Source organism: Neofelis nebulosa, chromosome 6 (genome assembly GCF_028018385.1).
Source record: "Neofelis nebulosa isolate mNeoNeb1 chromosome 6, mNeoNeb1.pri, whole genome shotgun sequence".
Taxonomy (NCBI): Eukaryota; Metazoa; Chordata; class Mammalia; order Carnivora; family Felidae; genus Neofelis; species Neofelis nebulosa.
In genome coordinates, this window is record NC_080787.1 from 100,483,030 (window position 1) to 100,500,379 (window position 17,350).

General features: G+C 41.3%; 1 protein-coding gene across 2 annotated transcripts in view; it reads left to right on the plus strand.

Moving 5' to 3' along the window:
* Positions 1 to 262: 262 nt before the first annotated feature.
* Positions 263 to 17,350, plus strand: part of SOBP (sine oculis binding protein homolog) — a 165,224-nt gene continuing 148,136 nt past the window's right edge. For both annotated transcript variants that reach the window (XM_058734867.1, XM_058734868.1), the window contains exons 1-3: positions 263 to 946; positions 14,318 to 14,456; positions 16,239 to 16,424. In XM_058734867.1, coding sequence (XP_058590850.1) covers positions 851 to 946; positions 14,318 to 14,456; positions 16,239 to 16,424 — 421 coding nt within the window. In that variant the 5' untranslated portion in view covers positions 263 to 850. The remainder of the gene's footprint in view (positions 947 to 14,317; positions 14,457 to 16,238; positions 16,425 to 17,350) is intronic.

The window sequence follows — 17,350 nt, forward strand, 5'->3', positions numbered from 1 at the left end:
AAACCCACGCGAGCCCACATCACGGAGCTAAGGAGAACAGCTGGGGTCGGGGCGGCCCCAGGGGCCGTCATGCCGAGGTGGCGGCCGCGAGGGGCGCCGCGTCCCGCCGGTGCCCGCCGCGGATGAGCAAGCGGCCGCGAGCAGCCCCCGGGGCCGCGCAGCATCCGCGTATTCAGTGACGGTGGAAGCCACGCCCGCTCCGGAGCTGGGGGCCGTCCCAGCCACCCCCCTCCACCTTTCCCCCTCCCTCCCGCCCCCTCCTCCCCGCGCCGGCCCCCGGCCCGCCCCCGGCTCGGCTCGCGGGAGGCGCTGGGCGCCGGTGCTGGCGCGCTCTCCCGGGCGCACACACACACATCCACGCACGCACGCCCAGAGCAGCTCTCTCCGCGCCCGGCCCTCGTTCCCCTCGCCCATGCAGACGGACAGAGCGACGGAAGATGGCTGACGACTCCACGGGGCACCGAGGATGCAGCCCGGCGGCGGCGGCGGCGGCGGGAGCGGCAGAAGCAGCGGCGGCGGCAGGGGCAGCGGCGGCGGCGGCGGCGTTGGCGGCGGCGGCGGCAGCGGGAGCAGGAGCGGCGGCGGCGGCGGCATCCCTGAGACTCCTCGAGCTACCTTTCCCTGTGACAGCCACTGACGTTCTCCGCCGCTAGAAGAGACCCCGCTTCTCCGGCGCCCGCCTGCCCTCCCCCCTCCCAGCCCCAGCCCCAGCCCCGCCAGCACCGCTACCTCCGCCAGCATTGCCACCATCAGCACCACCTCCACCACCACCACCGACACCACCACCACCACCACCACCGCCGGCGGCGGCAGCAGCCATTTCATCTCCACAGAAACCAGACACAAAAACATGGCAGAAATGGAGAAAGAAGGGAGACCTCCGGAAAATAAAAGGAGCAGGAAACCGGCTCACCCAGTGAAAAGGGAGATCAATGAGGAAATGAAGGTATTTTTGGACTTCGGGGCTGGAGGGACTGAGCTCTTTCTTCCGCCCGCTCCCTTTGGGCCGTTGTACGGATTTGGGGGGTACGGGGAGCGCTTGTCAGTTTCTGTAGGACGCCCAGAACGCCTCAGCTCTTCCTCCAGGTGCAAAACCGAGGCCAACTCGCGGGCTGCATCCCCGAGATTTGCCTGCCTCCGATTTGATGGGGGTGGGGGGGCGGCCAGGAAACCACATACTATTTAACCTTATAAACCCCAGATTGGCACAGGCGCGTTTCAGAGGGAGGGGACCGGGGGCCCAAGTGGCGGGTGGACGTGGTGAAGAGGCTTTCCTAGTCGGTCGTGTGTAGTTTCTTCCCTTTCTTCGGGAACCGTTCCTCGGATCCCTCCAAAGTTGAGGCGCTGCCGGGCCGAGGAACCCCGGGAGCGCTCGATTCCACCCTTGCCTCCAGTCCGTCTCCCAGCGCCTCGATCCCGCTTCCCCTCAAGTAGCCAGCTGCGACGGTGTAGAGAGGCTGTCAGTGCCCCGGCGAGTGCGGCCCCAGCAGCGTGAGTCTGGGTACCGTTTTGACGGCCGGCTTACCTCGCCCGCCCCTGTCCGCTCCTCTCGCTCGGCTGCCTCCGCCTCTTGCTCGTCTTTGCATGCTCCACTTCCCAGTTTATCAGACCCGGGCAAGCCCCGCCGAAAGATAGCTGTCTGGGGGGCGGCCTTCCCGAGCGCTGGCCCATTGTTCGGAAAGGCCAGCCCGGAGTCCTGTCGGCGAGGTCGGGCTCCCCGCCAGGCCAGCGGTGCGCCAGAGGTGGCGAGCGCAGCAGCCTGGCGCTCCAGCTGTTCGCTTTGGAGCGATTGCACCAGAGCACCGCTCAGCTCCGGCCAACACCCCCCCCCCCCCCCCCCGACACACACACTTATTTTCCATGAAGTTGAAGCTTTTGCCCGGCGAGGGTTTTATTCTGTGTTGATATGACGAATCGATCTTGATTAAAGAAAAAAAAATTATATATATATATTAATTTTTTTTCTTTTTGTGAATTACAAACAAGTAGCAGTTTTCAGGGGGACTTTAGCTTTCATTCTGCAGCCGGCTTGGTGTTCCCTATCTTCTGCAAGATAGAATCCTTAACACTGCCAACTGACTTAGGTTGGTGAACTTTGTATTTAAAAGGCAGACTGGATGAAAATGGCACGACTAAGTAAAATTTATCGCGCTTTGACGCTTTCTTGATTAGAACAAGCACATTCTATGAGAGTGCCTCCTGTGAAGCCCGTGTTTAGGAAGGGGCGCACGGATAATACAAGCTGTATGAGTATCTAGGTGCATATGCTTATAGCTTTCCTTTCCTCCAGAAAATGTCTGTAGCAATCTCAATTTCGGAATTTGAGCTGTTATTTCTGGGTGATGAACTTAGTGCCTGAAAGCATGGGGTGCAGCATCAGTCCAAGGGGAGTTAAGGAAGATTTGCTCTGGAAACCAGTGCCATTCCTTGTGATGGAAACCACCATTGATTTAAATGATAGTTTTTTAAAAGACCAGTAGGAGCTGTTGTCTTCTGATGAGGGCTGGAATTCAAACAGTCTACAATAACCATTCTTCCTCACTTACACTTCTCTTCTGTCCTGCATTTCCAGATTACTTTTCCATTTCATTTTAAATTGGGGGTGCAGGAACAGGAGAGAAGTGAGCCACTAGGAAATCACAGTGTGCACTGGCCCTTTAAAACACTACCTAATGTGATCTATATGGATGGCAGCTTTTAAGTTTCATAGGTTCTAGAATTACAAATTAGCTAATTTTAATCAAAACATGTGAAATGTTATCCCGGCTGGATATAAAGGCTGACTGTGCTCAATGCTTGGGGCTGGCGTTGTTGACTTTGGCTGCGGGCGCACTCCGTGGTTTGGGAGATAGTTGTCCTTCTACAGTATAACAGATGTTTGTCTGAACTGGTGAGGAAGAAACAAAAACAACATTGTGTGAAGGGGAAAAATTACACAATTTTTAGTCAATGCTGCAGGACTAAGTATGGAATTAACCTTCGTGCACAGAATTTCCTCTTCTTAAAATGTTATTTTTCTTCCAAATCACCACCTACTATTTGAAGTTTTAGTCCTCATCATTTCTGTGTAGAGTGGCATTAAATAAGAAGTTTTACACAGCAAATAACTCAGTTGCCTGTAGGATTGGTATTTTCTATCTGGTTTAGACCAGTGTGTGAGAGACCCCGGCAGAAACCTCCAGTCATGTCCACGCACACAATGCCAGTATGCATGGATTCCCATTTCTACTGGAATTGTTTTGTAGGTATTCCTCTAATATAATGGCACCCAAAGTCCTCATTTGAAAAGTGCTTTCTCAAAGTCAAATGGTGGAAAGGTTATTTTGAACTCATTAATATTTTTCTGTTTTTAATGTTAATAACCTCATCAGTATAACCCTCCTCAAACCTCATGGTATTATTACTACTCGTTGTCCCCAAACCTAAAGTGTAGAGTAACATAACAAGTTGGTTGCCCTGTACAAAAATATGTGCAACAAAATGTCACCGAGAACACAATGTGGCCTTGTGCAGCTTCATATCGGTGCCGCTGGAGCTGCCTGGCTGTGTTTGCCTTCATCTGAACGGCTTTCATCTGGACCAGTGTAAACTAAACCCTGGTAAGTAATCACTGCCCGGCAGAAAGAAAGGAATGTATACAGCTAGCACGGCCTAAGCTGTAAAAACGGAAACCTGAGCCCCCACCGAGGATCACATATCAAGGCTTGAAGGTAGGGGAAATGAAAGGGGGAAAGAGGAGAGAGCGAATGGAAAAGTCAGCCTGGGAAGTGGAGGGTCAGGAGGAGGCCCCCCTCAGGGAGATTTGGCTCAGGGATTAGGGAGTTTTATCATGGTGTACAGTGACCTACTCAGGTTTCAACACTGGTTGGATCAAGTTGCTTCTCTGTGAGCTGAAAGAAAAAAGACTGGTGTGTATGTGATTTTTCTTCCCCGCTTCGGGTAATAGAAAGGACATTGGCACAAGTGTCTATTTTAAGTACAGCAAATGCAGGGCACTCAGAATGAGTGACAAAATCACCCCATCATGAGGCTTTCTTCAAGATCTCCTAATTGAGATAGTTACATGTTTATTTTAAAATGGCTGGAGAAGACAAACTGGCTGAGGTTTAGCTGACACCAGTAATGGCATTGGAGGTTGTCTTCATGTGGCTGGGAGCTAATGTTGGTGGCTGTTTCACTAGATCAGATATTGAGTTACATTTTCGTTATCACTGGTCTAATGTGCATGGCAGTTGTAACAAATTTAAATTTGATACAATATAATTTTGTGTGTGAAAAGTACATGACTTGGCATAGATGCTTATAGTGTAGTGAAAATATCTTCAAGTAGAAGTGCTTGTCTCATTATGACCTTTACAATGTTACCTTATCTTTCCTTTTCTTCTTTCTCCCTCCACCCTGGTTTTTCTTGGTTAAAAAGACTCGTTACTTTACTGTATTTGTCATAAGTATGCCTTGTTTAATTAATGACCAGTAGAGACAATTTAAAAAAATTAGATGGTGATGCAATTTACATTTTGACTATTTTTGTTTTCTAAAGTGAATATTGTGATTGTATCTAATGTAATATGTCTTCAATGTACTGTTAGCTCACATGTATCATAATAAATGGATCTTAGGAAGGAATCCCAACACATAGAAGGGCTAATTCATTTCAGGAATTCATCCATAACATGACAGATTTAATATAAAAACTAGTTCATACTATTGGACGTGCATAGGTAAATATATGTGTAAGTGTAACAGTAACAGTAATAGTTCTACTTAAGGGTAAGTATCTTGCACACATAGATATTAGTGACCATGATTAGTGGCTACTGAACAGTAATGCAGCTCAAAAAAAACCCAAAAAACTACACTGTGAGTAGAGATAATGAGTCAGATTTTTATCTTTTAAAACTCTTTGACAAAACCAGTGTGATTAGATCAAGGACTCTGCCCTGGAAACTTTCCTAAACAAACCATAATTAATGCATTTGCAGCGTTTGACTTCTTTATCAATTGTTAAACTACAGGATCATCTGTATTAAATGTCTTGGGGTCTCCTTTACTGAAGACGTTTTCTGTCTATAAATATTCCCAGTGAATAATTTGTACCTAAAATTATGCTTCAGTCCTGATGCCTACAGTTAGAGTCAGGAACATCTGTTAAAGTTTAGTAGTAAACTCACCACAAGATTTGCTAATTTGGTTTCTGATGGTCTCCATTTGGCATTAAAAATGACCTGTGTCAACTGCATAGACAATAAAGCAAGTTGCAGGCTAAGCTGGTGAGTGCAGTGAGATAAATAGGTTTCCATTAAGAAAAGAAAGAAAGAAAGAAAGAAAGAGGGAAAGAAAGAAAGATCATGGTGTAGATTGGGAAAGTCGGCATGTTTCAAAGTTGAAATCAGCTCATTACTAAAACAGGTATATTTTAAGTTTTGCTGCTGAAACTCCATCCTGTTGTCAGACACAGTAAGTCTCAGGAACCTAGAAAGTGGGCTTGGGACAGATCTCACTGCGGCATTCACAAATTATGTAAGACCTGTCAGCCACTGGCCTCAGGTGTGCCACGTGGTAGGGTTGGGGACTAATGACAGCTGGGACATGGTCCTTACTTCTTGAGAGCTGGAATAGGATGTTCCTGAGCCCACCAGCCTTGTCCTCCACGTTTCTGTCAGTTGTCCTGCTCAAGGCTCCAGTCAAAACCCATTAAGAGATGCTTCTGGGAGGGCACAGAGAGCTGTGAATTCTGTTCTGTTCAAACCAGGGTTTTCTGAAAAGAGGCTCTTTTTCCGTCCATGAACCTGTGAGTGTGATAGAGCAAGATTCTCTAAGCCTTATACGACTCGCAGGTTCCAGAGACGAGGAAATGGAAAGGAACCACTCCACTTCCTCCCGAATCTGAAATAAACATTTGAACTAGAAGAAAATGAGTCTGACAGACTCATTCCCTTCTGCGTTTCCTGCCTCTGTGCTTGCCAAGCACTGCTCTGAGAAGCCAAGCCTTACTCTCCTTGTGTGAGAGACAGACTCATAGAAACCAAGAGGTAACAGTTTTTAAAGGAAAGTCAAAAACAGGGCCTCCGAAAGGGCAAATATCAGTGAGCACAAGTGACTGTCTGAAAAAAGGAGAGTTCCAGGGAAAGACAGTGTCTTGTTAGAGTGACCATATTTTTTATATCTCCTAGGGAAGTGTCCTTTTCATTAAGTCTTTATACTGCTTTCTCTTTCTTTTCAAAAAAGTTATTAGAAGTAGTAGAAGGCGGATCATTTAAAAAGCTCTCAAGTCTCAAACTTCCTCTTGTGGAATGGGAAGTCAGCCACACTTGCACTCTCGAGCTAATAAGATTATTGAATATTTTCCTAAAAGAGAAGGGATATTACTGGGTAAAATGAGAAAGAAATAAAGTACTTTGTTTTTGATGGTGCCAATTGAAACATGTAAACAGGCATGAAAGCATGTGGTGAGTGCAATTTGCTGAATGTATATTTTAGGATCTGTAGACCGATGGGTGTTAATATCTCTTATGTAACCAAAGGGCTGTGGAACCCTGTCCTGTTTTAAGGCCAATGGCTTTGGCAGGGACAGGAAAACAATGCAACAAGTCTTGGTGATTTTTAGGGCCGTTCTACAGCTGTGATCGGACACAGCTGCACACCTGCCTTGTTTGCCACATTAACCTTGGGGCTGGAATCCACAATTTCACAGCATTTGTTTGACCTTTTTTAGGACGTTTGATGTCCTGGCCGTGGATGAAAACGTGGGAACATAATTGTCTATTCTGTGTCACAAAAAGACAATAAAGCAACATAGGTTTTATATGTGGAAACACACAATTTTGGTTTCGTATACCAATTACACAGCCATCCAATTTAGAATATATCAATAAGAGAACAAGACTTTCTCCTCAGGCCTGTTTCAGGCTGGGGTTGTATTTTAATATTATGATGTGTCTTCTACCTTTAGAAGTGTATTGTAATCATTGTGTTGTGGCCGAAAACGATGCTGCAAAATGGAGGGTAGTGACCATCTTTAAAGGATTTCTTCTTCTTCTTCTTCTTTAATATTTATTTATTTATTTTGAGAGAGAGCATGAGTGGGGGCAGGGAAGAGAGAGAGGGAGGGAGAGGGAGAGAGAGAGAATCCCAAAGCAGGCTCTGTGCTGTCCGTGAGGAGCCCAATGTGGGGCTTGAACTCACAAACCACGAGATCATAACCTGAGCTGAGATCAAGGGCCTAACACTTAACAGACTGTGCCACCCAGGTGCTCCCATCTTTAAAGGATTTCAAATTGCAAAACTGTGGTTCAGGTAAAAAGAGCAGGGCTCACCGGGTAAAGTCTGCACCAAGAGTACAAATCTCGCTGCTCTTATCGTTCCATGCATGTGGATAGCCCTCTAATGGGTCTTCTTTGGGGAGAAGGACCATCTGATTCCTTAGGATACCATCTGATCTAGCGGGATCATGAATGTGGATGTACTTTGTAATCTGTAAAGGGATCTTACAATATTTCTTTTTCTCTGTTTAAATTTTACCTCCCAACCCTCTTGCAGAACTCTAAAATAAATCTGATCCACTGGATCTGTGTTAAGAGAGATGACTTAGGGGCACCTGGGTGGCTCAGTCAGTTGCGTGTCGGACTTTGGCTTAGGTCATGATCTCGTGGCTCGTGAGTTTGAGCCCCTTATCAAGCTCTCTGCTGTCAGCCTGGAGCCCACTTTGGATCCTCTGTCCCCCCCTCTCTCTCTGCCTCTTCCCTGCTCGCATTCACTCTCTCTCTCTCTCTTTCTCAAGAAAAAAATAAACCTTAAAAAAGAGAGAGAGATGACTTAGACTCAGCCTTAGGCCAGATGTGGGGATAGAATCAGAAGCTGACTTCTAATCAAGTTCAGTTCTTACTTCTGAAAGAAGAGAAACTGCCTCTTCTGCAAATTGCTATCTTACCCCCTTTAAAGATCTCAATTAGCAAGTTCAGTGATGCTTAACAGAAACCTACCTAAGAAGTCAGAACACATGGAGGTGAAGGGGGAGATAAAATATTTTCCAAAAATAACCATCATTCTGTCATTCATAATCTTAACCAGCAGGGATGCTAGCATTTTTCCCCCCTGCCTTATAAATTGTTCAGGATTGGGGTTTCCCTTTCCTTTGAAAGTATTTCTCATAGGCTTCACTTTTGTAGACAGTGTGTGCCAGAATGTTTTGAAGTTAAGTCATGTGACTGACAGATCCTTTTTATTGTCATCAGGACTGTGAATATGGCTGACATAATTGTCTATGAGTAGACTATGTGTTAATTAATTTTTAGTTAAAGTAATTTTTACTTTTATAAAGTTAATACACAGACACGATAGAAATAGTAGAGTAAGCAATACAGAAGATACAAAATACAAAAGCAATACAAAAGCTAAAAGAAAAACAAAGCCTATAATTTTCCCACCCAGACACAATTACTATCAACATTCTGATATATGTCTGTTAATGCCCTTTTCTATGTATGATATATAGTTTTTTTTTTAAAACAAAAGAGGTCTTCTAGTGTGCTAACCTTCTTCAAAACTTAATATATTGTTAATAGCTTTTCATGGCAGTAAAAATTTATCTATAGCATATATTTTAATGGCGCAATAGTATTCCATTTTAGTCACTCCATGACTAAGCTGTAATTTAACTAGATTCCTATTGTTTGGCATATAGTTTGTTTCTAAGAAAAAACCCTGAGATAAACATTCCTGAACATGCATATTTTTGCACGCATTTCCTTTGAATGGTTCCTACAATTCTGAGAAATACAATTGCTGAATCAAAGGGTATGTGCGTGTTTAAAGTCTTTCACTGCATATAGTCAACTACCCTTTTTCTAAAAGTTGTATCAGCTTAAATTTCCAATAGTAGGAGACTGCTCACTAACACTGGATATTCCAATTCCTTTAACTTGCACATATTTATTTTTAGAATCCATTTTACTGAATTTTGTTTGATCGTTTTTCTGTATTTATACATTTAAAAAATATTTGTGAGGGGCGCCTGGGTGGCTCAGTCAGTTGAGCGTCCGACTTCGACTCAGGTCGTGATCTCGCGGTCCGTGGGTTCGAGCCCCGCGTTGGGCTCTGTGCTGACAGCTCATAGCCTAGCGCCTGCTTTCGAATCTGTGTCTCCTTCCCTCTCTGCCCCTCCTCTGCTCACACTCTGTCTCTCTCTCTCTCTCTCAAAAGTAAATAAACATTAAAAAAAAAAGTTAAAATTTTGTGAATATATTCAAATGTACTAGCACATTGACTGAGTACATTCTAAGTGCTAGGCATTGTCCTAGGTGAGGCGTAAAATGAAATAAGAGGTTTCTGCCCTCAGGTAACTTATAGTGTATTTGGGATAGGTGACATATTTTACCAGACCTGGGACTTGGGGTGAAAACTGGAATTATGTTTGTGGGGAGAGAGAGGACATGGCTCTTCCCTCATTTGAATTAAAAATTGGGAGCTCTTTGAAACCTTTGTGCTCTCTTGGTTAGTATACGAAGTTGAAAACACACTGATACTCAGTTTTATGAGGCCTGGTAAGAAAGAAATCCGTGGTACCTACTTACATTTTAAAGTCTATTTGGTGCTTTCAAAATAAAATCATTAGTCCTTTTTGAAGACCTTGAAGTAGTTGCATTTCAGAAGTATTGTGAGAATTTGTAATTACTGCAGTTTTCAAAGTGCCTTGAAGTCCAGTCTTTATTATTTACCTGGTAAAGTGGTCAGTGAAAAATCATTTAGACTGAACTTTGACATTTGTGCAGTACTTCCAGGTGAATAAGGAGAGAATCTAATGAAGGTCCTGGGAATTAGGTTTCAACAAAAATAAATTTTTGTATCAAAAGAATTCAGAAGGAATGGGGAAATAGTAAAATTTCCAGCCTTTCCACCATCTTTCTGTGGCCTATTTTTTTTTGTTTGTTTGTTTAATTCTAGGAAGAGATCATGCTTTCAGACTAAATGTTAGGATTGTCTTTTTTTTTTCCTTAGGAGCCCTGGAAGTGAGAGAGGGGAATTAGAGAGGGCAAGGAAGAGGCATGGGGATAAATGTTAAAAGTACAAAGCAACTAGAGTCAGATGCAATGTGCAAAAAATTATAAAATGAGAAGATTAAATTTAACAGTGAATTTTGAACACAATCCAACGAAACAAATAATTGAGGAGAGTAGAGGCCAATGATCAAGTCTGAAAGCAAGCAACATAGGTAGATATAGGCCCTGGTTGGAAAGCTCTTTATATGTGACATTGACATCCTGTGGTATGATTTCCTTGCAACTCTTTGATTGGTCCAAGGAGGTAGTTTCTTTGGAATTGCTGACACATCGGACTATATGGAATTGATCATAGAAAGAGGCCTGGTATAAGAATCAGAAGATCTGTATTTTTGTTCTGACTTTACTGTGTGATGTCTCATGCCTGTCATTTACTTTCTGGATGCTCTAATGTTTGGTTGTAAAATGAAGGTATCACCTAGGTTCACCAGAAGTTTATTGTGGAAATCAAATACCCAACTTACTGGGTTATTGAAAGGAACAGAGAGTTAAAGGATGTGGAAACACTATAAAGTGCTGTAAGAGTGTTAGACATTATCATTATAATTATAGTGACCTATTTTCCAAACCCAAATTGGACCACATGGTATGAGAGAGGATTTTTGTGCCACTTCCAAGGGTGAGAGGCAGTCTGCAAAATGCGATTCAGATGCCAGAATATTGAAATTTCTGGCACAATTTTGATGCTTTATGGGAGCAATGATAAAATATTTGAAATAGTAAATGTTCAGTAAAATTTATGACATGTGATCATGATAATTGTAATATTTCTTTGCAAAAGGTATTTAATTTCTTGTCTAAGTACAAGTTCTTTGATTTCACAGAATCTTACTACTGGGAGGGACCTGGAGACTTTAGTTTCCCACCCCGTCTCTAGAATATTTGCTAGGTGAAGATTTGCGGGGGGGGGGGGGCAGGGGGGAACAAATTTCACTACCTCCCTTGGTAAAGTAACTTGTCTTATTATTGAACATCTTTCTGGCAAAACATCTCTGCAGTTTAATTTTTATCACCTTTATTTTTTCACCTTTTAAAAACCATAACATACATGAGAAACATCTGTAGGAAAGGAGTAATTTTTTTAATAGAAAAATCCTTTTTTGAGGATAATAATTTAAAAAATGTTGAAAAACCAACCGCTGGAATTTTCTACCAGAAGGATTTGAAAACCCTTATGGGCCATAAACATTAAACTCATTTCTTCTAGAATGTTATGTTTCTTGGATGATAACTGCAAAAATCTATTTCATTTCCTTTGGTTTCGCACCATAATGAGCCCATATGATATCTAGCATCAAACTCTACCTAGAAACTAAAAATCTTAAGTTATCTATTCCTTGGGGTTCTTTGATTTCTTAATACAGTGTGTTTAAGACAGAAGTAATAGTCTGTTTCTTATACTTATGCCACAAGAAACTTTGGTGTTCACTTTCTCTTTCTTTCACCTTGGTCTTCCTTTCTGGACAGATTTGAGATTTATAGCTTGAGGGTTTATAAACCTTTCCTATTCTGCTTTTGCAGTCATCTATCAAAGCAACAAGGTGTTTATTTTTATTTTCACTGATAAGAAAGGGAATGTTTCAGAGCTTATTTTCATTGACATTTATAGTAACTTGAAAATCATAGAATAGTCTAAGTTCACATTGATTGTTCCACGAAGTCTCTGAGTTTTCAGCACAAACCATAAACTAAGTGTTGCAGTTAAGATGTCCCAATATTATGAATTTGGTGATAATAACCCAGCGGAGGTTTTAGTTTTTACCCGCATGTCTGAAACTTCTGGATTCCATCCCTGGGATTGGCTCTGAAAAGCTGAATGGATTTGCAGCTGGACTAAAACAAACAAATCTATATCCTTGGCTGGGAGGTTGTTCCATGAATTATGCATCTGTAGCCTTTGTGTCACTTCAGAGGTTAGGCAGAACTGGAGAGAGAGGCACCCAGATACAAACGGTCTAGAAAATTGGATATGGTGGCCAAGAGTTACTATGCAAAAGATTTTCTGTCTCGTTGGCACAGTTCTCTTGGAGATTGGGGCAAATAGCACACAGACCAATAAGATGGTTTGAACTTGGCTTTTAACACTGTGGGGAATTGGTGTTTTGATTTAAGGTGTAATCCTTCTCCGTGGAGATTTCTGCTGCCAGACCACTGATGGAGGACCTCGATTTGTGCGCTTAGGGACTGTCATTCTCCAGACCAGGCGCTCAGCTTAGTGAAAAAAATTGGGTGTTAGGGGAGACTGACGCCTCATTAAAGGGATCTCTTTTGATTGAATAGAGCAGCGTTTAGCTGAGTCCTCCTCAGTGGTATTCCAGAGGTTGCTGAGCTTATTATACATATTGATCATATCATCTTTGTGCATTCATGAAAAGAATGTCTATTTAATGTGGACATGACCAGCCATCAGAGAGAATAAATGCCTCACTAAAGTGTGATATGGCTGACTGTTGGCCTTGTGGATGGTAGCACTGAATCAATCTGGCTAGATTTTTTTAAAATTGCTGGTGCACTATACCATCACAGATAGACCCAGTTGGAGCCCTGAGCTTAAGTGGGCACTAAAGCAAAGAATCTAACATTCTGTGGGAGGTTTGAAATGCCAGGTTTGTTTTTGTGGAGTCAGTAGTGTAGTATCTTTTCTTTTTTATGCAATCCCTGCTGAAATCTAAAGTCGTGAAATTCAAGAGAACATGGAACTCACACGTTGAGGCTGTGTACACTCTTGGTTTAGCCTGGGTGCTTTGTTTCAGGTATATAAATTATACATCCCAGTGTAATTCGGAAATGACAGCTTCTAGGGAGAATGAGAAAAGATTCTTTGAGCCACAGAGGTTAGAATATATAGTTTTTCTAGCAAGTCTAGGAAGCTCAGGATGCCTTTCCAGACAAAGATTTTTTTTAAAAAAAGAATTCATTCAACATTTATTAAGCCCTTATTCTGTAGCATAGTGTCCTGCTTTTTATTTTTAAGTCCCCCCAGCTTTATTGAGATATAATTGACACATAAGAACATAAGAGATATAATTGACACATTGTGTAAGTTTAAGGTGTACAATGCGTTGATTTGATGTATTTATATATTGTAAAATCATTACCACTGTAGCATTAGCTACGCCTCCAACCTGCCATAGTTACCATTTCTTTTTTGTGGTGAGAACATTGGAGATCTATCTACTCTCTTAGCAACATTTGAGTATATGATACAGTACTATTAGCTATCATCATCATGCTGTACATTATATCTCCCAACCTGTTAACCTAATAATTGGAAATTTGTACCCTTAGACCAATATCTCCCCATTTCCCTCACCTCCCAGCTCTGGTGACTACCACTCTACTCTATTTCTTAGAGATGTTTTAAGGCACATGCAAGCATTAAGATCATTAATACAGTCTCACGTCTTATTTCCAGATCTAGCAGTTGATAAGTTCACAAAAAAATAGCCACCTGATATTAAAGCTTTAAAGCTGTCCAACTATACCCATTATTTCACAGTTTAGTATCAATAATAACAACAATAATGATATCTTACATTTATATGTTGGTTTATAGTTCATAAACTATTTTCATGTGTTATCCAAAATCTGGGCTGGCTATTAACCTTAAAGTTATTTGGTACTATTATGTTACTTGTTGGAAGACAATCATAGTGACCTTTGATTTTATGGAGAAGGAAATCTGTCAGTAGTGAAATTTGTAAAGCAAATTATGCATTGATTTTTAAAGTATACATTTGCAAACGGGAAAATTAAAAAGGGAGACCCTTGTAGCCTTGACAATTGAGAAATTATTTCTTTGCTGAGATTTTGCTTTATCTAAGAGTCATGTTAAAGAACAATACCTGAATCAGAAAGCAATTCTAATTTAAATTAATCTGAGCCACCAAAAGTTTGATTGTTTTCATTTTCAAATATTTTCTTAGCTGTTTTCATGCCTTACCTTTTGTGTTAGTCTGGGGTATAAACTTTGCAGAATATGCTAAAATATGACTTCCTATTTGTAAGCAAAACACACTAATACCTTTTTTCTTATTATCTTTAAATTGCAAATGTCTGAAGGCCTGTCATAATTGGATGCATCATCCTGAGATTTAAATGCATTACAGTGTTTGAACGTGATTTGAAAAATGAACACGACTCTAGGGGAGGTGGGGCAGGGCTGGCATTAAACGGGTAGTGCAAACAGAATTTGACTTATGCATTCGTTTCAAATAGTTATTGATTATATAAAAAAGGAACCTGTGCTTCTCTTTCAGAACTTTGCAGAAAACACTATGAATGAACTCCTTGGCTGGTATGGCTATGATAAGGTTGAATTGAAAGATGGTGAAGATATTGAATTCAGGAGCTACCCTACAGATGGAGAGAGCCGGCAGCACATTTCTGTTCTCAAAGGTAATGACATTTAATGTCCCTTTGTTCATGCAAAGAAGGATTAACTATCTCAACCTGCCAGAATTGAGTTGCTTTGGGGCTCATTTTGTTGATTATGCCAATGGTTGATTTAAATGTACATCCCCAGTAGTGCTTTCCCATAAGCAGAATTCCACAGAATATAAGAGCACAACATAAAACAAAAATAGACACAGCTTAATCTCCTTCCAGCAATGAGAGAACTAGCTAGCAAGGGCTATGGGCTTTAAGTGTTATGGTCCTGCCCACAAATTTATAGAAAGGGACAACATCTGCTATGTTCTCCCCCTGTGTCCTTTGATATATTAGTTATTGCGGACTGGTGCTTCCTATTAAGTGAAATATTAGGTTTGGATTTTGAGACTCTTAAGAGAGAATTTTTGGTAATCCCCCCTTCTCTCTTTTTGGTGGGAATTCTAAAGTAAAGCCCTATTTCTGTTTTGTGTTTGAATTCCTTCCTGCCCCCAGCCTTGGATAGGGTAAGAGGAATAAGAGAGTCGTACATGATTGGATCCCACATTACTCTATAAGAATTTTCATCAAAGCCCAGCTAAAGAGTGGAAATTAGAGTCGTGGCAGAATAAAATTAACACTGATTCTATCAGCAGATAGTGTCGGCTACTTCATGAGGGAAGCCTAGAACCACTGGTGGGTGTTGATATGGATACTGAATTTATGAACCTAAATTTGGAGTGAGAGTTTGTTTGTCAAAGAAAAGGAGTATATAAAGAAGCAATCCATGTGGGGAACTTCAATAAAAAGTGGGCAAAATTCATTGTGTGTCATCATTGGCAATTTGATCAGTATTTGCCCTGCATTGTAAACTACCTGCTCATCATGCATTTTATTGCCAGTGTCTACGACAGGGCTTTTCCTTCTTATATGCCAAGCAACGAAATGTAAATGAGCTGTCCTGCAGGCATGTGGAATTGAACGTACATGACAAATTTCATGTTAAGCCCGCTATGAAATTGTACACATCATGTTACAGAGATAGTATCATCAATTTCACTGTAAATGAAAAATGCAAGTCATGAGTTTATATTCTATAAACTAATAGCTCGTATAATACTTGGTCTAGGTAATAATCTTTGCCTCTGGGGAACATGGAGAGTGCCAGGATATGCTACTAGAGGGAAAAAGTTGTTTTCCATGGTTGAATTTTTTTTTTTTTTAATGATTCACATACAAGGATAAAATTCACAAAGTTCATATCATTGTAAGTTTTTTTTATTTTCACTTTTGTTAATATTTAATGGATATTAATGGGTTCATTTAAGGAGTTTACCCTGTGAAACAGTTTTCTTTCTAATAATCTGCTTCTTTCTCATTGGTTCTTTTGATTATATTAAGACCAAACTTTTTAATACAGTGGGACCTAGTTATAGGCCTGGAGGGGCAAATTTTTAGCCCACCCCCCCCCCCTTTAGCCAGAGAGTGAGGCCTGCTATATATCATTTGGTACATGGGAAATGTTAATTGCCTCTCAATTTTCTATGGGCTTTACAGCGCTAAAATTCATCACCATGATACAATTGAGATGTTAGCTATCATAGTGGAGCAAATTATAAAGGAGCCCATTGGAAATTTATGTTAACAAGACTGAAAAGGTCCAGGATGGTCTGTGCAGTTCTGGTAAAGTGTTTAAAGATTTGCAAGGAAAAATTTATTTTGTTATACATAGCCATTTTGCTTGAGAAAATGTGGTCATAAGGAAAACAAGTCCTTTTGTTACATTGAACATGATTTTCTTTTCTTTTACAGAAAATTCTTTGCCAAAACCAAAATTACCTGAGGACAGTGTTATTTCACCATACAATATAAGCACAGGTTATTCAGGGCTTGCCACAGGAAATGGACTCAGTGACTCACCTGCAGGGTCCAAGGATCATGGCAATGTGCCCATTATTGTACCTTTAATCCCTCCACCCTTCATAAAGCCACCAGCAGGTAAGTCACTACTGGGGTTTCCAAGGAGAACGACTCAGAAAGTAGTTGTCATTATCTTATAAATCATTATTAAATGCTCAAGTTAACTTTGGAAAAGACTGTTTTAGGAATTTTGTGACAAGAGATACTAGTGCATGTATTATTTACAGGAGTATTGCTCTGTTAGGCAAATTCCCCCAATCTACTTTTAACTGAATGAATATTTCCTGCCACTGGCTACAGAAAAGTTATTTTCCTTCTCTGAAATAATCTGTTACAAAATAAAAAAAGAAAGGTGAAATAATTTTATATACTGACTGGCTGACCTGGGTGGTAGTGTTGTGAGAGCAAGCTCTCCTCAGAGGGGGCCACCCTTCTAAATCCACTTAAGAAACAACCTAGATTATCCATCTTTGCCACAGATTCTTTCTAATTCCTGGAAAACTCTCTTTGAGAGCGTTAAAGAAAAATGGATGTCTGAATTTTACGTGCATGAAAATATAATCCGTTGTTTAATATTTCCAGAAAACCAGATGGCAGTGTATGAAGCTGGATGGCAAAGGGCTGAGCATTGTATGATGTTGCAAGCTAGGTTACAGCCATGTTCCATGCAGAGAAAGAAGTTCAGTAGCATTGTATCTGGCTTGCTGTGAAATGTGGGAATTATGCTAGAATGCTTAATTGCTAGACTGATTATTTTTCTGTATATTGAGTTGAACAATGATAAACAGTGAGTTTTGATGGCAGTACTTAGCATAACTTACGGAAGAGAATGTTTGCATTTTTTTTTAGGGGAGATAGGTGTGCAATTGTTTTCATAAACAGTGAGGATATTTGTAGATATAAATTCCTAGGCTTATGTTGTAGATATTTTTGTACCATATTCTAAGTGTTACTAACATTTTCCTTCATAGTATGGGCACATTCTCTTCCTTAGCTTACTACAT